The sequence below is a fragment of the Pholcus phalangioides genome, unplaced genomic scaffold (genome assembly GCF_987345545.1).
Source record: "Pholcus phalangioides strain wild (caught in Gottingen) unplaced genomic scaffold, Ppha-v1.0 ptg000029l_1, whole genome shotgun sequence".
Classification (NCBI taxonomy): domain Eukaryota; kingdom Metazoa; phylum Arthropoda; class Arachnida; order Araneae; family Pholcidae; genus Pholcus; species Pholcus phalangioides.
In genome coordinates, this window is record NW_028301619.1 from 4,325,434 (window position 1) to 4,350,268 (window position 24,835).

Genomic DNA, 24,835 nt, shown 5'->3' on the forward strand with positions numbered 1-24,835 from the left:
TTACCCTGGTAAACCACCGCTTTCCATTTTGTTCGCGAATTCAACGTCTCTACTGTAAACATCAAACTGCCATTGCCTTTGACCAAGAACCCCAGCCAACACAGCTCCTGTATGTATTCCAACTCGCATGTCAACTCCAGATTTTGTTTGTTCTCGGACAAACCTACGAAGAAATTAAAGAACATAAAAGAAAAACGTTCGTGTGAATGCATTTATCAATATTTCAACACATTCTTGCAAAGTTTCCAAATATTTTCACAAACAGTCAAAATGCCATAAATGTCTTTTTTCCCTATTTGCGAACGGTTTTTGTAAAAACATCTTTTTTTTTCATTTTTCCTGTCATAAATGCCTATTTCAACATTGTTTTAAGTTAATTCGTGAATTCCAGAGGCCATGTTCTGTAGAACTTCCATATTTTGAGCATGGATAACTTCAAAAGACTTGCTCTTTCCAAAATCTCCAACTCTTAGTATTAATTATTATAAGAAAAAACTTCCTCCCCCCCCCCCCTCCCCTTCAACCCAAAACCACCCTCAGGGATGTGTGACAGGGGCCCCGTGCTTAGTGAAGCCCCGCACTCGCGGTAAATTATTGGAAGATTTCACAAATTCTTAAATTTTTTCTTGCATTAATTCTGAGTTTTCATCAATTATGGGATATTTTTTACAATACCATTAATTCTGAATACTGGCATTATTTCTTTCATCAGTTCTGAGTTCTCATCAGTTCTGGAGTTCCCCCCCCCCTTTATTGTGAATTTTTACCAAATTCTGGAATTTTTCTTTCTGGGACCATTTTTTTTCATTAATTCTGTATTTTCATTGATCGATTCTGAAATTGTTTTTTTCGTCAATTCTTTCATAATTTTTTCATTAATTCTAAATTTTCGTCGATCGATTCTAGAATCATTTCTTTCATTAATTCTGAATTGTTGTCGTTCGGTTCTGAAATTATTAAATTATTTCTTTTATCACAATTCTGGAATTATTTCTTTTATCACAATTCTGGAATTATTTCTTTTATCAATCCAGAATTTTCATCGATTCTTTTTTTCCGTTAATTCTGAAATTTCATGAACTCTGGAATAATTTTTTCATTAGTTCTAAATTTTCATCCTCCCTGGTATTATGTCTTTTATTAAGTCTGAATTTTCATTGGTGCTGGAATCATTTCTTTCAATCATTTTTAATTCATCAATTCTAAAATTTTCCTTAGTTTCGGGATTTTTTTTTCCTCATTAGTTTAAAATTACCTTCAGTGCTGAATTTTCATAACTTATTGTGCTAATTTACATTTAATTGCTCGTTTAACATTTTTTCTATGAATATTTCTCAGCATTCCTACATTTTCTAAAATAGTGGATACCAATTACCCCACAATTATGGAAAATTGAGGCAAAACGGGTCCTAAACCTTTTTCTTTAGGACCCCCGAAATTGTTGATATCTACCTGGCCAGCTGTTATTTTTGCATCGGGCCCGCGCCTAGTAAGGGTGGGCCTGTTCCAACTTCATTTAAAATCAAATTGGTTTAAGTGCCCGAGAGAGAAAGAAAACTTGGTGTTGAGATGCATTTACTTTGATTTGGTCGGATAGTTTTTGTACATGCATAGCTGACCGATGCCTGTCCCAAGAGTTCATCAGTTGACGTCTTGGCTCACCCAGGCCGTGCAGGAGCTGACAGGGCTCTGCCCCTGGATCCCATATTTTGTTTTGATTTTATTTTTTACGCCACTGCAAACATCCATAGCAAGTTATTTCAGATACATATTTAGTATTCGATTGAGTTGATCAGAGCTGCCCTCAGGGATGTGCTACAAGTGCGACCACACCGAGCCCAACTCTTGAAGGAGTCCAGTATATGTGGTAATATAAATAAAAAGAGTCGGGTGTTTTTTTGTAACAATAAAACAGTTTGTAGCCGTGTTTTAATTATAAAAATTATGATCATTTTTGTCGCACCACGGTCATTTTCTGCACACGCGGGCTAATTAGACCGGGACCTACAATTTATTGCCGATTCCAAACGGCAGGCTTGTTTTTTAGGACGAACCTAGGACGAACCGGGTATCGAACTCGTGACACTTCTAAATATCCTTTGGTACTTTAGGCGAGTATCGCCTGGGCTAACGTGCCCATAAAAACTATGAGAATTTTTCAAATAATACAACAAACAAATGAGAATCATTCGTAACTCGGAGGAGATACACAATCATTTTCTCTACGGGTTACGCTACTGGTAATGGTGGCCCTGGAATCGACCTAGTTCTGAGGGACCACAAACACTTTAGTTTTGGCATGAAATCAATTAACTTGGATAATAATGCAGTTAATATAAACTATAATTGAAAAATAGTAGACGGAGTAAGTGGAAATGATTTTAAGCTAGTTTTTGGACACTTAATCTCTTGGCTTTCAGTTACCTTTCCATTAATTATAAATGCTTTTTAGTGCTTATTTTAATTTTTTTTAATTTTTTATTTATTTATTTATTCAGCAACAAACATTATCCTATGTAAACAAGTACAGGTTCTGAACTTTAAGAGGATCATTTTAGCAAACTTTAGTTATTATCATTCCTTCGTCAGTAAATTAACGTACTTGATAGCTTCCACCATGCTAAGCCCCATATGAACACACAGCACGGCATGGTCGGGCCTTTCCTCTGGAGCACCGCTTATGCAATAATAGCAATCACCGAGAATCTTTATACGCAACTGATGATATTTCTGCGAAAGTAAAAGATATTTATATTTCTAATCTATAATCTACAAGTTTTTTAAAATCAAAAAACGTCGTTGCTGTACACAATTATCACATGAGACATCTTGCTGTTTTTAAGGTATCCGACTACGTTGAAAACGTCATTTTGGAAGAAAATATAGAGTTTCATTTTTTTTTATTTCGTTTTATGAAAGCCCTGTTCGTTATAATTCCAAAACAGCCCTTGTTTTGTTTATATCACGCTTAGAATCGAAGTTACGTTCACTTTAGTGTTGTGATTTTACATACAAGTAACCCGTGAATAAAACTTTGAACGTGGTTTACGAAGAAAGCTATTTTTACCATTTTTCTTGAGTTTGAAACATGATTTCTAAAAATCTATTCATTACACCATTACGAAAATTTAATATAATATTTTGCTATAATGTATTGTATTGACGTTATGAACAAAAATCTAAGGTCTATAGCATACATATTGTCTAATTACAGTGTTTTATAGACGATACGTAGGACGAAATTTAAAAAAATTCACATGTAAATTAACAGATTTGAGTGTAACAGATGAGCATACCATACACTCCTTTAAATTTTTGTTCATAACCAAACATCATTACTTTCTGAATGTACTATGAAAATAACAAAACATTCCATTCTTAGAACTTTTTGCAATCGTATTTCGAATATTATACGAATTTTGCTTAAAAATTACTTTTCCTTAGAAAATGACATAGATAGTCCAAAATTTATTATTGTTTTCACCATTTTGAGACACTTTCTATCAAAACGTGTTATTCAAGTTCACCCCAGTACCATTTTATAGAAAAGTGCTCTCGAACGTAGCCGGATATCTTAAATCTATCACTATCAAATATTAAGAATGTAGACGGGAGTTTCATCTATGTCTCTAAATCTTCTTCATGAAAATTTAAAAAAATTAAAGATGAGACTCATATTTCTAAAGACGTCAAATCAAACTATGAAAGAATGTACTAATTATAAAAGAGAGAAAATCACGGTTGAAAAGCTACGAAACTATTATGAAAAAACTGCGTTTTAATAAGTCTTCGATGAAACTAATTATTATAAGCGCACGGTGGTTTCGAAATGCACAAGAGCCAGACTCGGAAGCAATCATTCGCATTTTAACAATAGTAAATAAATAAGTTAAATGAGAGGATTCTCTCTTAAAAATAGAAGTCGCCAGACCAATTTAATAAAAGCATCGTCATTCCTTCCAGTTTTTCCGGTCGGTAAAACATTTCCATCAAAAACGAACCATTTTAAATACGAGATGGATAATTAATGAGCTTGCTTAATTAGTTTCCCTAGTTTTTAATTAAGTCTTTTATTTGTTTCTCAATAACCAAGTGTAGAGCGATTCTAATTTCAAATAGTTTTTGACATAAAAATGAATGATCTTCCATCGATTCATCTCGGAACATTTTGCAATTTCTGAATGTCGAACTGACTTTTGTTGAAATCTTATGTGTTTATCTATCTGTGAATAAGACATAATTGAAAGAAACATAAGACGCGTGAATTGAGAGCGAATAATTTTAGCATTCGTTCGAAATTTGCACTATCACTTTCGCCAGATGCCCTATAAAAGCCCCCCGATAGTCTATCATTGACGCAAGCCGGACGACTTGTGATCGAAATAATAAATATAATTAATTAAAAACTTCTAGAATCGAACACATTTCATCATATTTATTTTATGATGACCCACAATAATCGAGCACTTTCTCACTATTGCCGTCGATGAATTGTTGGTCGGTGAATTTTCCTAGCGGTGAGCCACTTTCCGTATGCCCATCGTCGCGGAGCATAGATTGGGAAACGCTGACTTAAACGGCAATAGCGAGGAAGTGCTCGATAATTGTTGGACATCATAAAAATGAACATGATGAAATGTGTTATAGATTCTTGAAGCTTTTAATTGATTGTATTTATAATTTCGATCTCAGTCGTACGGCTTGCGCCAATTCTAGACCGAGAAAGTATTTGTATTGTGTTTTTTTTTTTATATAGGACAAACTGGAGAAAGTGATTTTGCAAATTTTGAACGAATGCTTGAAAAAATTGTTTGCTCTCAATTAAACGCGTCCTTTTTTTAATTAGATCTTGTCATTCACAGATAGATAAACACATAAGATTTCAACAAAAGTCAGTCCGACATTCAGAAATTGCAAAATGTTCCGAGATGAATCGATGGAAGATCACTCATTTTTATGTCAAAAACTATTTAAAATTAGAATCGCTCTACTTGGTTATTGAGAAACGGTTTGCGGAAAACTCTCACCGACAACAGTTCGACACGAGCGAGTGAGCAAGGAATGACCTAGTAAGTCATGGTGGTTAGTTTGTGAGTGAGTGTCATAGTGAGCAACCCAGTGGTAGATTGAATGATCTAGTGAGTGAGCGAGTGACAGAATGGTTGACCTGGTGATTGAGTGTGTGACAGAGTGAGCGACTTCGTCAGAAAGTGAACGACCTGGTGATTGGGTGTGTGTGACAGAGTGAGAGACCTAGTTGGTGAGTGAGCGAGTGACAGGAGTGAATGACCTACTAAGTAAACGGCCTGGTGATCGAGTGTGTGTGACAGAGTGAGCGACCAGGTGATTGAATGTGTAACAGAGTCAGCAACTCAGTCAGTTGATGATAGAATGAGTGACCTTGTGAGTGAATGACAAAGTGAGTGACCTAGGAAGTAAATGAGCTACCTAGTGAGTGAATGACCTACCTACTGGGAGAGTGATCGAGTGACATAGTGAGCGACATTGGGAGTAAGCGAGTGACCTGGTGAGTGAGTGCCTTGATGAGTAAGTGACATTGGGAGTAAGTGAGTGAGTAACTTGATGAGTAAGTGAGTGAGTAACTTGATGAGTAAGTGAGTGAGTAACTTGATGAGTAAGTGAGTGAGTAACTTGATGAGTAAGTGAGTGAGTAACTTGATGAGTAAGTGACATTGGGAGTAAGTGAGTGACTTGATGAGTAAGTGACATTGGGAGTAAGTGAGTGACTTGATGAGTAAGTGACATTGGGAGTAAGTGAGTGACTTGATGAGTAAGTGACATTGGGAGTAAGTGAGTGACTTGATGAGTAAGTGACATTGGGAGTAAGTGAGTGACTTGATGAGTAAGTGACATTGGGAGTAAGTGAGTGACCTGGTGAGTAAGTGATAGAGGGGGGTGACTCGCTTATTCATTTACTCGATTTAATTATCCGTGAAATACGGGACAACCAATTCTTATCAAAAAGCACTGTCAAAAGTAGACACAATAACCGATCGTGATTAAAATTGAAGAAAAAAAACGTTTAACTTGTGTGTGTGTGACAAATATGTGAGATAAACATTTATAATTTTTGCCATAATTATCACAATATAATTAATATTATGAAAACACTATGTGTATGTATTACGACTTTATTAATTTTTTCAAATCGAAGTAAGTAACGTCGAAAAAAAAAGTCAGAAAAACGAAAATTACCGGTCTGTCCCGTAATACGGGATACAAGTGGTCCGTCAAATTGTTTTAGACCAAGAGTGCTCAACCTTTAGGAGAATGTGGCCAACTTCATTGATTTGAAAACGTGTCGCGGGCAAGTCATGTGATCTGTAAAAATGCCGTGGATCACTTAAGCGATCTGGAAATGTGTCATGGGCTATTCAAATGCTCTAGAACTGTGCTGCGGGTCACTCAAGTGACATAAGAATGTGCCGCAGGCCACTGGAAAGTCATGTGGGAATGTGCAACGCGTAATTTGAATGATCTAGAACTGTGTCACTGGTAATTTGAGTTATCTAGACCTGTGCCATAAGGTAACTCTAGTGATGTGGAGCTGCCGCTCGGGCCGCTTAAACGCTCTGGAACTGTGCCACGCATTACATAAGCGATCTGTAAATAATTCGGAGGCCGTTTGAGTGATTTTTGAAGTTGCCGCAGGTTACTCAAAGTGTCCTTCATATGTGCCCTGAGTCACTTAAGTAATCTGAAACTGTGCAGCGGATCACTTAAGTGCTCGTGGGTAGCTCAAGTTATCTGTAAATATGTCACGGGGTTACTTGAGGGATTTTTTAATGTGCCGCGGGTCACTTAAATGATCTGTGTATGGGCCGCGGGTCACTTAAACGATCTGTGTATGTGCCACGGGTCACTTAAGCGACCTGCAAATGTGTCGTTAGCTAATTGTTCCGAATTTCGGTTGGAGGTCGGGGGCCCACATCACATGATTCCGAGGGCCACATTTGGCCCGTGGCCCATGGGTTGAGCATGTATTATTTAGACATTTTACTGGTATTTGTTTTGAGAAAGTTTGATCAACATTCATTTAAGTTATTGATTTCAAGAGGAAAAAAAGTAAGCACGTGCTTTTTCGTTGAAAGTGATGCGAGATGAGTTCGTAATACTTTTATGCTAAAGGCTTTCGGAAAGAATGGCTCCATGAAAGAAAATACAGAGTCGTACACAGGCCCGTAGCCCGTAATTTCGTTCGTGGGGAGACCACTTTCATTTCGAGGGGGACCAAAGTGACAGAACGATAGATTTGGCCATCTTTTTCCCGTTTTTCTGTCAGTTTCTCACATTTCGGAGGGGGGACCAGACCCCCACGTCCCCCACCGCCCACTACGGCCTTGCATATCGAAGAGGAAAAAAACCTGTCGAATCTCAATAAAAAACGTCACCGAAGTAGTTTCGGGAGTAAATTGATTTGTATTAGTCCCGAGACGTCTACAAATTTAGTGATGACAAATCTCTCGTTAAAAACGTTAGTTTTTTTTTTGTTGAATAAGTTGGTTTAGAGGAATAATGGACTTCGTTGCTATGTATTTGACCCGCTTACCTGGAGGTGGGAAATAAAAACGAGATAATAACTAACAAGATAGATGATATACTTCTCTCGTGCTTACTTCGGCTAAAGTGTCAAATCGAGCGAAAAGTTCGTTCAACGTTCTGACAAGTTCAGGTGCTGGACAAGTCGAAGAGAATGCAGTGAAACCGACGATATCAGCGAATAGAATACTGTAAATAAATACAAAACGGGTTATTTTTTTTTTGCAAATGAAAAAGATTTAAAATCATCAGTTTCCATTGAAAACAGTTCACATACGGTAAAAGCCAGATATAACGAGTATGGCGTATAACGAGAATCCCGAATTTCCAAATGATTGTCAAATAACTAATGTTAAAGATATAAAGAATATTCGGTTATAGCGAGTTTTCAAAATTAGGAAGCATTCGTTATAAGTTCTCAATAATGTCCTTTTTTTCCTTCTCTTTTCAAGAATCGAACATAATGGCCCTTATCATGGCACATGTTCCTCGTAAAAATTATTGTGAGGTCATCATCAGCCATTTTCAATCCACTGCTGGGTGAAGGTCTCCTCTGAATTTTTCCATTTTACTGTCTGATGCTTTTGCCATCCAGTTGACTCCAGCCACTTTTCTCGTCAATCTATCTTGTTTGGGAACGCCTTCTCGGACGTTTAGCACCACGGGGGTACCAACCCAGACCAAAAATACTTGTGGTCCATCTGTTGTCTTGTCTTCTTGCAATATGTCCAGCCCATTTACATTTTAATCGTTTAATTCTTTCCATGATATCATATGCCTTTGTGTGGCTTCTTATCCAATTGATTTGTTTTCTGTCTCTCCTTGTGATGCCTGACATACATCTTTCCATGCTCCTTTGTGTTGTCTAGTCTTTGTATCGTCTTGGTTGTGAGTGTCCATGTTTCAGCTCCGTTAGACAGTGCTGGTAGCGCACAATGGTTAAAAACTTTTCTTTTCAGGCATAATGGCATGTGGTTTTTCAGAATTACACAGTTTTTTGCCAAAAGTGCTCCATCTGATCCTGATTCTTCTGTTTATTTCATTAATGATTCTGTCGTTCATGATATACATAGCTTTCTACTTCTTCTATCTCTGTGTTGTTGAGCAGGATCTTCTTCAAAGCAAAGGAGTTCAACATAACTTTAGTATTTTGCAGATTTATTTTCAAATCCACCTGAATACTTGCCTTCGCCAGTTATTGTATCATTCCTTCTAGTTCGTCTGGATTACTGCTGATAATAACAATGTCGTCAACAAGACGCAAATGGTTAAGAAATTCTCCATTCATTTCAATTCCTTTCTCTCATCTCAATCCAGTTTTCTGAATACTTCTTCTAAAACAGTGGTAAAGAGCTTTGGTGAGATAGTATATCACCGTCGGACTCCTTTTCAAAGTTTAATCTTTGCTTTCCCTTCATCCAAACAAATGGTTGCAGTTGCTTTGTCATATATTTTCTTAATGAGGTATTTCTAACAAATAATGGACACAGAAAAACCTAATTTTTTAACCCCCTCTTCCTATTTTGGGGCTTCATCACTGTACATACGGGATGCATGATGATTTTGTCCAGCATTTGTGCCTCCTGGTGACTAAAAGATCACGGAACTAGAAATTTAAAGTTGCTTTTAAATGACTGAAAAATCGTACTAAAAACTTTCCAACAAGTGAAAAATGTTGATGAATCCATGAAGCCATGGAAGTGAGGAACGATGTGATAATTGAGAATTTTAATTGCTCAATTGGTTGATTAAATCGCTTTAATAACGAAACTCTATGCATAACTGTCTTAAAGAATCAACAGCTGCGAGATGAAAAATCATTTTCATGACCAGAGTAGTGATGATTCGTTAATATCAGAACGAAATTATCTAGAAAACGTTTTAATGCAGATAAAATATTGATTTTCTGCAATTTTATAACCCGACGGAGTAAAATTTGGAAATTCGCTTATTACGAGAAGTTCATTATAACGAAAATTTTCCTCGTGATTGTGAACTGTCGGTGTGAATAACGGACTTTTACCGTAGTTCATTTCGCTGAAGATCATGAATTATGCAAGTGTTGATATTTGTATTATCGAAAGACGAATCCCCGACCTGTGAATATTTACCTAACATTCTCATGTCTGGACATGTAAATTTTTTTGAACTGTCCCCGAACTACTTCGCCGATATCCTCGCGTATCTCTGCAGCAACATGACGAGGAAGCACTGACAAAAGAAGGCGTTCCTGAAAAGGATACAATAAAGTAATTCAATGCAATACTGTATATAGCACATATTAATTTAATTTTATTAATGTTAGGTTGATATCTAAACGAGATATAAATGCAAAAAAATGGTGAATGAATGTACGTTAAATGCAATGAAAGTACGTTTATGCAATCACTAGGGTTAACTTACCTATTTTCGAAAATTATTGGTCGATATTCAATTAGATACACCGTATGTATACTAACAGGGTGTCCTGTAAGTAGTAATGCAGCCCTTATCAACCATTCGTCGTAGAGGTATACAGAGCTATTCTAAATTTATGGGGTAAACTTTAAGAGGTGATATAAGACTACTAAACAAGAATTTTTGGTCATAGAATGTGTGGTCGAATCACAATAGCAAAGGCGGTAGAGGGTGTTTTTAGAGAATGCACAACAGCCCTTCACCAAAAGCAAAGGTCATATTTTTCGGATGGATTTGCATGCTACTTCTAGTCAGATTGGATTTTGGTTTTTATTAGTATGAGTACCAATTATGAGCCAAACAATGACAAGCCGTATAATGACTTGTGGTAGATTTTGCGTTACCCAGGTTGCACCATTAGGAGGCCCACGTAATTACAACTACCTCCATCCTCGAACGGTTGATAGCATATATTGCAGTCGATCCGTCAGAAAAATATGATATTTGCCTTTGGTAAAGTGCTCTCTAAAAAGACCCTCTACCGCCTTTGCTACTACGATTCGAACACACAATCTATGACCAAAAATGCTTGTTTAGGCGTTTTATATCACCTCTTAAAGTTTGTTCCATGAATTCAGAACCACCCTGTAGTTTCAGTTTAAAAATGCTAAAAATTTGTTCAAAAATCACTCTGTACCGGGTTTGGGAGTGAAAATACAGTGTTTCATAAAATAAGCAAATCTAAATTTTTATATGGTCCCCCATGTTCCCTAATTTCTAACTAGAACGTTGTTTCCCTGTCTGTCTCGAGTCCAACAAAAAAATTATCTTAAGAGCAATATTCGCTAAGATATTTGAATTCAAAAATCGGTGAAAAGTTAGGAAAGAACAACATAAACTAACGGAAAACGTTCCTTTCTATCATTTATGCTGTTGTCTCTCAACTGTTCTTCGATTTTTGAATTAAAATATCAACGAATATTGCACTTAAAAATCATGGAATTTTTTTGTTGGCCTCAGGAGAAAATAACACAACAACTTTCAAATTGGGTTTTCGGGGACAGGGTGTTCGTATAAAAAGTTAATTTTTTTTATTGTGATAGCTATACAACGTCTTGCAACATGAAAGACTTTTCTGAGTTTACACATTATTTGTTTGGATAATATTTCTAATTGGAATTATGATCAACGGTTCGCCAGTAAAATGCGGTGAAAGGATTTGAGTAATGACCCTGTATAACAACACGTGTAAAAGAACACACGAATTATTACATTCCTAAATTCTCAGCTCTGTAGAGCGGAAAAAAAATACTAGTATTAACATATTTATTATCTAAGTTGTTCTAACCCACTTTATTGGTTTGAAAACGTGTCGCGGGCAACCTAAGTGATCCGGAAATATGCCACGGGCCGCTTAAGGGACCTGTGAATATGCCGCGGGACGATTGATTCATCCGTAGTTGTGCCGTCGGTCACTTGATTGATATGTAAATGTGCAGCTTGGTTAAATTTCTTACAAAATTAGGTTAAGGTCGCGGATCACATCAGATGACTCCGAGAGCCACATTTGTGCCGCGGGCCATGGGTTAAAAATGTATGTCCTTACCATTTAAAAATAATATAGCTTTTGAAACTACAAATACAGTAGTCGAACATCCATATAACGTCACCCCGAATAAAAATGACTTCTAATCGGAGCGACTTAATAACGAGTAAATACATTTCGCTAATTATGCTGACAGGGACCTTTAAAGAGTGCCGTTATAAGAGGAATGATGTTGAATACCGAAATACACATTGGCCACCGATGCACTGCCGGGTGTGCTCCTGATACACCCGGTAAATATGCTAACAAATGCGTCTTTTAGCGAGACGATGAGTCTCAGAGGAGGGATTTTTGTTTTAAACCCAAAGGAAGGGGTCCTGGACCCTCCGGACGCGATCGGTCGGTTAACAGAGACTTTGGCCCTAGATCGACCGTTTCCAATTAATTTAGCCTATAAAGATGCAAGTAGCATCTTAACTGAACCGATCGAGCTGAGCACGCTTGCTCTTGCAACGTTTCGATCATCAAAATCAACTGTATGCCCTCACGGGCGGGCCAGGTCTTGCGAACGCATACCAAGAGAGAGAGAGAAATCTGTCTTTATATACATATCAATAGAATTGCCGGATTTCAAAAATCACAATGCGGGAAATAATTTTCTCAGTGATCTGTTAACTTTGAATATAGATGGCAGCACCAGCTAACATCAACAATAATATGCATCAATCAGGAAATTTGGTGAAATCACTTGCCTCTATCTTCAAGATGACCTTAAGAGGACTAAATTAATTAAACTGATTAATTATCACTTATTTCCCAGTACAAAACAAATATCAGTAGCTCTCGAGTGGTGTAGTGGTAAGATGCTCGTCTTGTCTTCCAACTTGCTGGTTTCTGTCAAGGTTTCATGGGTTCAATCCGGGGAAGAACCTCGAAAATAAGTTGGTTATCTACCGAACCTGGGGTGACCACCGGTAGAAAGGGTCGTTTTAAGAGCATCACACGTTTCTGAGACCCTACCAGGCAAGCTCTCGAAATATTCAACTACTTTTCATTTCTCTGAGGCCCCTCTTCTCTTGAGGCCCCCGGCTGCGCCCCATGAGTTAAGACAGCACTGCCGTCTGGATGAATGGCAAGGGTGTTCAAACTTTTGGAATTTGCGAGTCATTTCATTGTATGAAAATGTATCGGGCCACTTGAGTTATCTGGAGCAGCTCCGTCGAAGGTCCCTTGAGGGTGGTATTCACCAACATGGTTTTTAAGCCATAGTTTCCCAAACTTTATGTTCTATCTCCCCCATCTTCAGAACTTTTTTTTCTCTTATCTCCCCCAAACTCATACAAACCCATAGGATCTTATGTTATATCCGTAGCTTCTATCGCCCCACAGGGGGCGATATTGCCCACTTCAGCTTTTAACCAATCCGTGTGGATCTCCTATCCAAAAATTGTGACTATACTCTGAGCCATGTCGATGAATACCACCCTAAGTGATGTGGAAATGTGCCGCGGGCCGCTTACGTGCTCGAACTGTGTCGCGGGTCACTCAAGAGATCTGAAAATGTACAGACAACTTAACTGATGTGAAATTGCACTGCGGCTGCAGGTCACTTAAAAATGATCTGATTATATGCTGCTTAGTTCATTTTTACAAAGTTGGGTTTGAGGTCAGATGATTCCGAGGGCCAGACTTGGCACGCGGGCTATGCGTTGAGCATGTATGCCGCAATGGCGATATAATCGGAGTTGGTGTGCGGTAAAGTAGTACTAATGGTTATAACTAAGGCTCGAAGATGACCTAAAGATGAAACGTCATTGCTGATAGGTAAAAAAACCTATATAGTTACAACTTATTTTACTTACATATTGCATGTTTTTTTTTTTTTAATTCCAAAAATATGCGTACATAAACAGCATAAATTTAATAGCTTCTTGAAGCTGTTATTTTTTTATGTGGTTTTTTTCCTTTTACTGGATAAACGAACCTCCTGAAAAACTATGGAATTTTTTTTAAATACAACGACATCTGGATACTCTATTCGTAATATAAATACGTCCCCACACTGGAATTCTCTTAGTTCAGGATTGCTAAATAAATTTTCTCCTCCACATCTGACTATCAAATAGCAGCCGAAAGAGAGAGAGAGAACACCTGATGGAAAATCACAAATTCCTTTCATTAACTTTGCCAACGTAGTATAATACAACGTCGGCTTCCGGTGAAAACGGCACATTCCACGCCAAAGTGCCGGATTCTATGGACAGTCTGCAACTTTAATTTAGGCTTTCACTCCGAGTAGATAACACAAGAGAGCACCATGGTGACACATCGGCAGTTTAGTCTTAATTTACTCAATCAGAGTGAATCATTGCAAGTTTTCTCTATTCAGAAAAGAAACGACGGCGCAATGAGTGTCATCCGTTTGCCATCTCTTTCATACAAATGCTTGAAACTGTATGAGCTGACAAATATTCAAAAGTCTGGTGGTTTTTAATTTTGAGGAAAAGACGACATATTTGCTGTCTCCTAAAAGACCCTGAAAGAAATTCTTTTATTGTTTAATTATTCGGCTGTGTGTTGTACCAATCATTCGGAAATGGTTAGATGAGAAAGAGTCGTGATTGTTACTTGCCTGTTTTAAGGATTCCTCCTCCAGCAATAGTTTGGCTTCTAAACTACTTCTTGTCTCAAGGAACGCTTTCCTCTGCTGTCGTTCGCAGAAGAAGTAAGACATTGTGCCCAAGACATTTACGCACAGCACCAAAACAAAATTGGCACCCAACTGAGCATCACAAAATAAAAGAAGCATGTTCAAATTTAATCATGATAAAACAGCCATTTTTAATAACAAAGGATGTTATAACAAATAAAGGAAAATTTATTCGACATACATACTAGTTCCTATGCATAAAATAATTCACATTTTAATAGTTAAAGGGATGAACTCCTACATTTTCCTCAACGTATTCCCTTCGAACATCGATAAAGTTTTACCTTATTTCAAACTCTTACTCTAAATGTCTAAAAGGTGCAATGGCATCAAAAGCTTTCTCCAAACTTTCGTGACTTTTCATGTATAACGTCCCATGCTAGATCCACTTGAAATAATGAAAAATGAAACTCAGGTGCCATATTGAGAGATTTATTCTGTCAGCTTCATACTGACTTCATTTTGTTTCAAATAAAATTCTTCCCTTCCTGAACTATGCAAATTTTTCTTTCAATTTTTTCTTTTTGTATATGTATTAAGGCAAAAATATAGAATTTTATATTAATATTATACATATAAAATGCACAAATATGTCACGTACTTGATTTATCGATCGACAGCGGCGGCGAATGTCAATGTGAAGTATTTAACATCTCTTGCCCCCCCCCCCACCCCCGGAAGGACTGATATCACATATGGGCACATAATGTTATGTGCTCAATGTTGATGTTTGTCTTTCTATGTTGTTTTTTGTTCTTTTATTGTTCTATTTATGGTCTTGTTTTATTGAGTGTTTAATAAAAAAAATTGAAAAAAAGCTAAAAGTTTCTCAAGATCATCGCACAACATATTATTGCAATTATAACGAGCAATGATCCAATGGAGGACTGCTAAAGACTTTCAGAGTGATTACCCTCGAACGTAAAGTGATAATTAAATATTCTAACTTATACAAATACAAGGCCACAACCGGCAAAATGCCCAACGAGGTGGCTTAGAAAAAGATGCCCATAACAAATATGGATGATCTTAATAACTCGATTGCTTAAGTTTCTGAATTTAGCAACTATTTTACAGCGTGGGCTTGATATTAGACGATTGAATTTGCAAACATCAGCTATTTTCTAGGGCCATGAGATTTAGGATGGTATTGGACAGTCATCTCCCCACCGCAAGGAGAGAGCACGCGTGGTTATGAATTTTATAATAAATGTGTGTATGTATGTATATATATATATATATATAAAATTTAAAACCTTTTGAAATTTTACTAGCAGGTATGTTTGAACAACAGATCGAAGCACGTTCATTAGCCTTTCAATAATGTAAAAGCTATTGTGAAAAATCGTTAATCCATCGAAGTTGACTTTAATGATGATGTTGTACAGCGTCTGAGTAAGATTATGGCAACAGTTCTCCACAAATACAGTGGAATCGTTCATTTGGATTTTTTTTAAAAGCGAGAGAGTGTACGTCCAGGTTCCCTTCTCCCTCTCTCCCCGCCCCTTCGTTGCTTTCTGTTAAGTTCGAAATACTTTTCGTAACAGGTTTCGGGCAAAAGTCTCAATTTACGCGTTAATTCGAGACTATATGGCCGCAAAACTAGGACAATTTTGTGTCCAAACGTATTGGGGGGGGGGGGTGAGGTGGGACTGGGTTCCAAGTGGTTTTCACCTTTCTAGCCCTATAAAAGAACAACCCTGAAGTCGAAAATTTCACATGGATCATAAAGTGGTTCAGACAGTTAAGCTGAGGCTACACTCGTGTCCAGACCGAACCAATATGTTCCAAGGTTTGTCATAAGCAAGTTGTGTGGCCACTCCACACTTGGCAATGTTCGTTAAATGTTGGAAGCTAGAAGGTATTGGAAGGCTGGTCGAAGAGAGTGACCAGGACCTTCAAGCCCCAAGCCTAGGTCAAAAAAAGGAGCTGCCTCCCTTCCCGATCTTTCAATCCGTCTGCCCACCACATTAGTCGAAGAACGCCAACAGTCACAACACAAGGAATTTTCAGGAAGAATTTATTCGCTCGGCCAGGATGGGCCAGTGTCTATGTCGCTGGTGCTTCATTGCAATGGATAGAGGCACACATTGGAAGCTAATATTTGGGAATGACTATTGAACCAGGTTAGGCATAAGCGGGGCCCTAATTTTATCTAATGCTTCAGAGGCCAGTTAACAGAATTAATTACACGCTACATCAATACAGAAGCTCGTAGCTAGATCGGAATTTTTTTTTTCTTTTGCAGTGGCAAAGAGACTGAACCTAGAAATGTATTGATAGTATAATTTCAATTTATCTTTTATAGCTATCTATAAATCCAACCAGTCTGGATATTTACTGATCAATGGCTTTTCAGACTGCTCAAGGAACTCTCGAACCACACACATGTTTCTATTTCCCGTGCTATACTGTACTTACAAGATTCCGCTGCGTTATTATAACGTGAACACATATGGAACTAAAGGGTCAAGTCAGGCTTAATAAATTTATTTACCCTCGTACTTTTTAGAACTGTATTAAACTTCCTATAGATTATCGTGTTTGAATTTATAACGTAATTTTATTCGCGAAACCTCTAAAAAGAATGAAAAATTCTGAGAAAAAGTCAAATCACAGTATTAATGTAGAATCTGTATGTTAAGAATATTTAGAAGTATCTAAACATTCAACATAATTTTCGCAATTTTCCAATGATTACAAAAAAAAAAAAAAATGCTTACATTGTTACGGTTCGTGCTTGAGCACATGCTTCGACAAGCTGTTTCTTTCTGTTTTTTTTTCCTACTTGTATGTATGTAGTAGATTGAAACGTCTCCCCTAGCCCAATGTGTTTTATTTCGAATTCGCTTAATTCTTTTCGACGTTCCGGCTGATCTTATCGTAACACACCTCCAAATTTACTTTTTATGTTTTTCCATCGTCAAACTACGAACTTTTCCGAAAAGTACGTGAAGGAGTAAAAAGAAAAAAAAATCTTTCTCCTGTTATTACAGGAAAAGGCTTCGTAAGCTGATTTTGAGGATTAGTTCAGAGAAGTAATCAAATTCTTTTAGATCTCCATTTCTCTAAGAGACATCACGCATTCATTCGATTCGTTTTTGTTCCTCTTCCAGAATTAATGGCAGCGATATTTACATTGACTTTTGTTTTTTTTTCGACTGTACTGCCGGATATATGGGATATCTTTCCACTACAATGCAATCATTTCTAGTTTAACTGAGAATTAATTTCTTTTTCTAGTCTCGAGTGATTGATAAAAGTCTTGAAAAATATAAGCAAAGGGTAAAAGTTTCTAAATATTCCAGAACCGTGATTAAGTGTCATTATAAATGCTTTCCTCATCGACAAATGAAATTTTGTGTTTTTTTATTTTTCTCTCATTGATATAGCATTAATCACAGATCCCCATTTATCCTTCAAACGTCCAAAAAAGCGAATAAAGTCCAAATAAAATACTGCATGGTTATCATTTGACGCCTGTTAACTACAAGTCACGAATCTCAACATGAACATTCTCATTTGTTTGGTGAGATCATTAGAGTTTTAGGCTATCAATTACAAGAAAAATTAATAGAAAATAGAATTAATATGGTATTTTATAGAGGGAAAAAGAGAATTAAGAAAACCGGGCTCACTTGTATTCCAAAGTTTTGATGCGCTGGAGATGCGATGCCCACTACCATGAAGTGAAGAAGTGCCAGTAGGAGACTGAATGTCATGCTTCCTCCCAAGGGCAAGGGCAGAAGGACGTATGTTGCGTACGTGTATAATAAGAGCCATGCCAAAGCGTCGCTTGGGATACGTAGAGGCATGTCACACACTATATGAGCGGCTTGAACTACCCACATAGCCGAAGGTATGAATGTCCAGAATTTGGCAGGTATCCTTTCACTCCTCCAACAAAAAAATAGTACCAATATAGCGAGAACAAAGATGGTTACGCAAACTGTGATCTGTGGGATGAAGCTCCGTGGACTGCTTGTCCCGTAGAGTAAAGATAATGACACAGTGATGACTATGATGATCAGAAGCAGTGACCTTAAATCACTGTTTTTTTCGTTACGGCAATACTCTCTATAAAGTCTTTCGGCTTCTTTATCGGCGAAAACGAATCGTAGGCATCGAGGTAAAAGTCTCTGTAAGCCAGAATGATTCAAATGGAATTCTGGCCTGCGTAAAAACGAATATTGTTTCGATACCAGTCTACTTTTCCGCCGATTGCCTCGACTTGGGGGTTTATCTTCTTCAAAAACCTTCACTTTTACTGAACAAGATTCGTCTTCACCCGTTTGTGCCATACTTTAAAAACTTCCAGCCAATAATATAACGTTTATTATCTCCTTGATACTTAACACAAAAGTATAAAATGCACAATTGTTCTCATTTTAACAAGCTCGTTTATTTCGGAACATATCTTCCTTTTTTTATATTTTATCTGTTCTCGTTTTCAATATGTGTCAAATGTAACGTTCACCACAAAATTAAAAAAATCAGCCAAAAATTCAAGAAAAAAAAGATGAATGTTATAATGGTCGATCCTTACATAAATTGATGTCTCCTCGTTATCCTAGAGTAAAAAAAAACAGCAATCCTATATTTCATCCCTTAAATAAAATTTTAATCGTAGCGTACGAAAAGAAATAAATACAGTCAGGGTCGTCTTAACGAGTTTATCAGCTCGGGATCTTAGCATTTTTGAACCTTTTACGCTTCGGTAAAGATTCTTTTAGTGGTAAAACACTAAATGTGGAATTGCCAATAACAAAATAAAATAATATATTAAAGAAAGAAATGAAAAACTTATTAAAAATTTAGAATTAATGCAATTTAATTTTCAATGATTTGGAAAACCCGGTTTGGTTCGGACCCCACTGACACACCTGTTAAGATGCCTCTCTTCGACTTCGACCCCAACCCAGACGTCTCACTGGAAATGATATCTGCCGTAAAGGTTGGGTTGGAATTTTATTACTATTTCTCTCTAAATGTTGCACATATATTACTGCCAAAGCCCGAAGTTGGCCACTTTGCGGACTGGCTGGTCCAGTTGATCCAGCCAATGTCCGAATTTCGGGCTTTCGTTGGGGTTTAACCAGCCCCTGTATGTCGATCGTTGTATATCTCTGCATATGGATCACTGATATCGATATTCAGATTCCTTTATCGTTAGGACTGCCATAGCTACAATAATTAAGGTTAGCTATGGCTAATTATAAATGGCCTCATAATTATCACAAAAAAATACACCAACCTGGTGATGACCGCGAATCATAGGGATAGATACATAGGGATCGATATATAAGGGACCGGCGAAAGCCCGAATTGTGGATATTTTGGGCCAGCCAGTTCGCGAAGTGGCCAACCTCGGGATTTGGCAGTAGCATATACATAAGATTAAAATAATGTAGGTGACATAACATAAGCAACATTATACAACAATTATACATCGTTATACAGCATTATACAAATGATTGTGGCCTTGTTGCCTTAGTTTTTTATTATGAAACTTCGTTATATTTCTTTCCCGGGAACTGTGCATCAATCGATGCAGTCAGTCCCTTTGCTGCGTTTTTGTTATGAAGAAGTTTGCTCCTTCAAGTGTTTCATATTTGCTTCATTTGATGTGGGGAAATGAAATCGTTTAATAAATTTGCAATCACAGTAGTGTAATGATGAGGAGAACCGATCTTACCACATACGCATAGTTGGTTTAGATGCCAATGAACGCATTGAATTTTTAACAGCACAGAAAAAATATTTCAAGATCACCATTTAAACGAATTGAAAATATAATTTTAAGTTCGTTTATTTAAACTTCAGCCCTCTCAGTGGCAATCCGGAGATATCTCGTCTAATTTAATCTGCTTTATGTTGGGTATCCCGAAATATTTCGAGTTCTTGAAAAGCTCTTATTTCGGCATCGACGAGCCCAGCTAGCTATGTAAAATAGTATTTCCCTGATAACATGTCCCCCCTGTCCTGTCAATTAACTGCAGGTGTGCGTAGTCAGCTTTTGTTCAAAGTCTGATAGCGGAAGAGAAGAAAGACAGTGTTTTTCTTTTCCCTTCAAGATAGTATACTATCATTACGTATAGCATAAATAACAGAAAACGTTCTGTCAATAGCTTTTATAGTAAATAGTTTTTCTCTTCGTTGTTAATTTATTATTATTATTTTGTATTGGGGGAAGGAAGCATTTATCAGCTCGCAATCGGGAAGAAAAATTGTTGAAATTAGTTGGCGATTTCCAGAGGGTTTAGTGATTTCCAATTTGGCAGTTATAATGCGGATCAGGAAAAGTTTTCAAAAACTGCTTAAAGGGTTAAAGGTAATAATATTCGAGACGATAAAATTGGAAGATCTTATTCTAAAAATATTTTTGCACAAAAAAAACTTCATTATTTGAAGAAAATGAAGTTTCGAGTGCATGAAACTGGTCTTCTAACACTATCCATACGCTCTTTATTGATAACCAGGCATCATCACAAGAGCAACCACAGCTTGCCTTTTTGTTTTAAATACTTTTTCTCAAACAACACGGGGTATTCTTCACCACTGTTATTCGATGACAGATGGCTGTCTCGCAAAATCATTAAGATGCTGTTTAAAAGTGCGCGAAGAAAGTGAATACACATAACGATAGACTGGACCACAACAAACGTCTTCTGTGTATTTTGCTTCTTGTTCTTTGCTTGCAGTCAATGACAGATTCATCTATTAAAAGCACACGTGAATCCACGTCTAGTGAGAAAACAGCAAAGAAAGTGCACTATGTGGAGTTCTTTACTTTGAATTACTAAGGAAGATTCAAGAAAAATGAAGAAAGAAGGTGGCATCGAGTAAGAGAGCCGTATTATACTTTGTTTTGGGCTAGTAGCAGTTGCTAGTTCAATATCATGATACAAGTAAGTGCATTGCCATCTATTCACAGAAAGGAGGAAACAGACTTATACAAATACATATATAAAAAACGCCACAACAGGCAAAATGCACAACGAGGTGGCTGATAAAAAGACGCCCATAACAAATATGGATGTCATACATTTCAAAAATATAGCAACACAATTAAAAATGCAATTACAAACAATATACATACATGATAAAATATTATACAATGCCCATAAAGGATAATTATGGTTGTTTTATCTATGGATAGCTTCTCGATTTACTCCACCATGATTATCGTATTTCTTTTTAAACGTGTCAATTACGTTAGAATTTACTACCTCCGGTGGTAAGCTATTCCATCTATTAACAATCCTATTAGAGAAAAATTCCCTGCGACACCATAACCTCGCATCGTCTCTTACCAATCGATACTGGTGTCCCCTTGTAAAAGCAGTCGATTGACGGTGTATAAATAACCCGTGGTCCATCCTATCCATCCCGTTGAAAATTTTGAACACTTCGATCATATCTCCCCGACACCTGCGTTCATCCAATGTAAACATATTCAAAAAATGAAACCCCGTGTGCCAATAAGGACACGCATAGCTCTTCTCTGTACCCCTTCAACTAAGTGTTATGTCCTTCCGTAGGTATGGTCTCCAAATCCTTACAGCATACTCCAGTCCAGGACGAACTAAGCCTCGGGAAAGCGGAAGAATGATTTTAGGAAAACGCGAAGAGATCTTTTATAGATCTCTTAGAGAGAACGCGAAGAGATCTTGACACAGATACTTACGATATTAACTTCCGCCAGCAGCAGTTCTACTGTGTTTTCTGACAGAGTAAATTAAGATGGACTAGAGTGTACGAGCGTTTATTTCAAGACTCATTAGAACCTTTTTTTTATATCCCGCGATGTTAAAAACAACGAATCATCCCTGTTAAGGCGATTTATGCTGTAGGTTTAGATCGAAAAAAGGAAGCTACCGAACAAATATAAAAAAATTCTTCTCACTTCATTTACAAAGTTCATTACTTGTAAGTCATAACTTCGCTGATCATTATCACGTTTTCTTAATGTCATGTGTCTGCTCAGAAATAAGTTGCACACGGAGCGTAAAATACAGAATAATTGCAGTTAAAAATAAAAATATAAGTGGAATCACAAACACTGAAAAAGAAATCGTCATTAGGTGTAAAAGTAAGCGGTTTTATTCTTGTTCAATTTATCAAATTTTGAAAATTTGGTGGACTCGTTGAAAACTTAATTTTTTGTGTATGTGGAAAAAATGTAAAAATATTTGTGTCACACTCGCAGAAATATTTATCGTAACGTTAAAGAAATCAAGATGAATGTCATTTTATTAGTCGATGACAGTGTTTCTCAAACTTTTTCAGCCAGTGGGCCCCCTTTGGCAATATTTTCTTCTTGTGTGTCCCTCCCCGTCTTATACAGAGAACTCCTATCCTAATCCCAGACCGAGATCCTTTCTCTGGAATTGAATTTAATAAATATTAAATATATATGTTACTGCCAAAGCTCGAAGTTGACCACTTCGTGAAGTGGCCAGCCCAGTTGATCCGGCCAATGTACGAAATTTGGGCTTTCGCCGGCCCTTATATGTTAAACCCTATACATCCCTATATATGTATCACTAAGAAATCGATATTCAGATTCCTTTGATCGTTAGGGTTGCCATAGCTAGCCATAATAATTATGGTTAGCTATGGCTAACTATAAATGGTCATAAGTATCACAAAAAAATACATCAACGGGGCGATGATCCCGAATCATAGGGATCGATATATATAGGGGCCGACTAAAGCCTGGCGAAAGCCTGAATTTCGGGCATTTGCCGGGTCAACTGGGCTGGCCACTTCAGTGAAGTGACCGAGCCCAACTTCAGACTTTGGCAGTAACATATATATAGTAGGACCTCCTAAATCCGGACACCCATGATCTAGATGGATCCATAATCCGGACACTTCGGCGAATTTTGTTGTTTTTTTTTTTTAACCGGGGACATTTCATGTTTTTTGTTTACCTAAATTTTGTTTCAGCCTTTTCCAAAAAAAAAAAATTTACCTTTTTATTTCTTTTTTGTACCCCTTATTGTTGGGGTTCTCTGGGGTTTTCGGGCTTCTGGGAAACAGCGATGGCAACTGTGTGTCTCAATGGATGCGATTAGTCAGAGAAAGTCAGCGTTTATCGAAAACTATTCTTTCTTCATTTCATTTGTCAGAACTGTAGAAGTAACCTCGGTGTTTTAGAACTTGGTCTAGCGCTCTATTTTTTTCTCCTGTGATTATCTAAGTGAATTTTTAAACATATCGTAAGTCAAATGCAGGTACAAACTGCAAAAGAAAACAATGTTTTAAATATGTAAATGTGAGAAAGTTGAACTTTTGAGAAAAGCTAGAACGTGAAACACCAGTACAAATATTATGTGAAGAACATGGAAAATCTAGCTTATACAATCTTCGGAGACAAAAAAAAAAATAACATATTCAGTTTTTTATCAGGATCCGAGTAATGACTGCAAAAAATGTTCAAAGAATAAAGAACTTTTTTCTACGGTATGTAAGAACGGTATGTAAATAAGACATTATGGTCTTAATTAAATTGTCTCTGTAACATTACACACATATATATTGCCTTCTTAATTTTTTTCAAAGGAAAATATGAATTAAAGTGCTCAAAGAGGTATATTACTGCTTCAAATATGAAAACTTGGAACTAGACAAAAAGTGGATCCATAAGTCGGAAGATTCCCTAATCCCGAATCACCTAGGTTCCGAGGAGTACAGGAGGGTTTGGTGTACGCAAATTTAACAAAAAACACATTTTGCAATTCTTAAATACTATGAAATTTTCTGCGTCTAACTATGTTCAAGTTTTTGTTCTACATAAATACAAATACAAATACAAATACAACGCCACAACAGGCAAAATGCCCAACGAGGTGGCTGATAAAAAGATGCCCATAAAAATATGGATGTCATATGTTTCAAAAATACAGCAACCCCATTAAGAATGCAATTAACACAAATTATAAACAATATATACACATGATAAAATATTATACAATGCCCATAAAGAATACTTATGGTTGTCTTATTCTAAGAATGGATAGCTTCTCGATTTACCCCAACATGTTTATCGTATTTCTTTTTAAACGTGTCAATTGTGTTACAATTTACTACCTCCGGGGGTAAGCTATTCCATTTATTAACAACCCTATTAGAGAAAAATTCCCTGCGAAACCATAACCTTGCATTGTCCCTCACCAATCGATACTGGTGTCCCCTTGTAAAAGCGGTTGATTGGCGGTGTACTAAAAGTTCATGGTCCATCCTATTACATTACCTTTAGCATACATGTGCTAAAAATATATTTTTAAATATTTTAATATAAACTGCGTGTGTGTGTGTGTGTGTGCTGGCAGGCATTATATATATACACTTGCTAATGTTTTTCACTAAAATGCGTTTTTCTCAAAACTAAGTTTTTTTGTTAGATAAGGAACATTTTTTCGAATACCACTCATTTTTCCGTGATTTTTATGCCTCGGCTAACGAATGCGGATTCGGTTAACGAACATTTTTGTTGATATGGGTGCACGTGTTAACATAAAACAGCCGCGTCGTGAGCTGAATTTTAGCGCCAATCATCACCAGAATTGGTTTCACTTGAGTCCGATTAACTCATGTTTTCCTCGGAATATTTTTCC

General features: G+C 36.9%; 1 protein-coding gene across 1 annotated transcript in view; it reads right to left on the minus strand.

Moving 5' to 3' along the window:
• LOC149067595 (adenylate cyclase type 3-like) overlaps nt 1–24,835 on the minus strand; it is a 90,080-nt gene that overhangs the window by 42,415 nt on the left and 22,830 nt on the right. Inside the window, exons 2-7 of the mRNA XM_089252448.1 lie at nt 17,852–18,783; nt 14,136–14,285; nt 9,672–9,790; nt 7,638–7,749; nt 2,603–2,730; nt 5–163 (exon numbers count right to left, since the gene is read on the minus strand). Of these exons, the coding sequence (XP_089108574.1) occupies nt 5–163; nt 2,603–2,730; nt 7,638–7,749; nt 9,672–9,790; nt 14,136–14,285; nt 17,852–18,514 (1,331 nt within the window). The 5' untranslated portion in view covers nt 18,515–18,783. The remainder of the gene's footprint in view (nt 1–4; nt 164–2,602; nt 2,731–7,637; nt 7,750–9,671; nt 9,791–14,135; nt 14,286–17,851; nt 18,784–24,835) is intronic.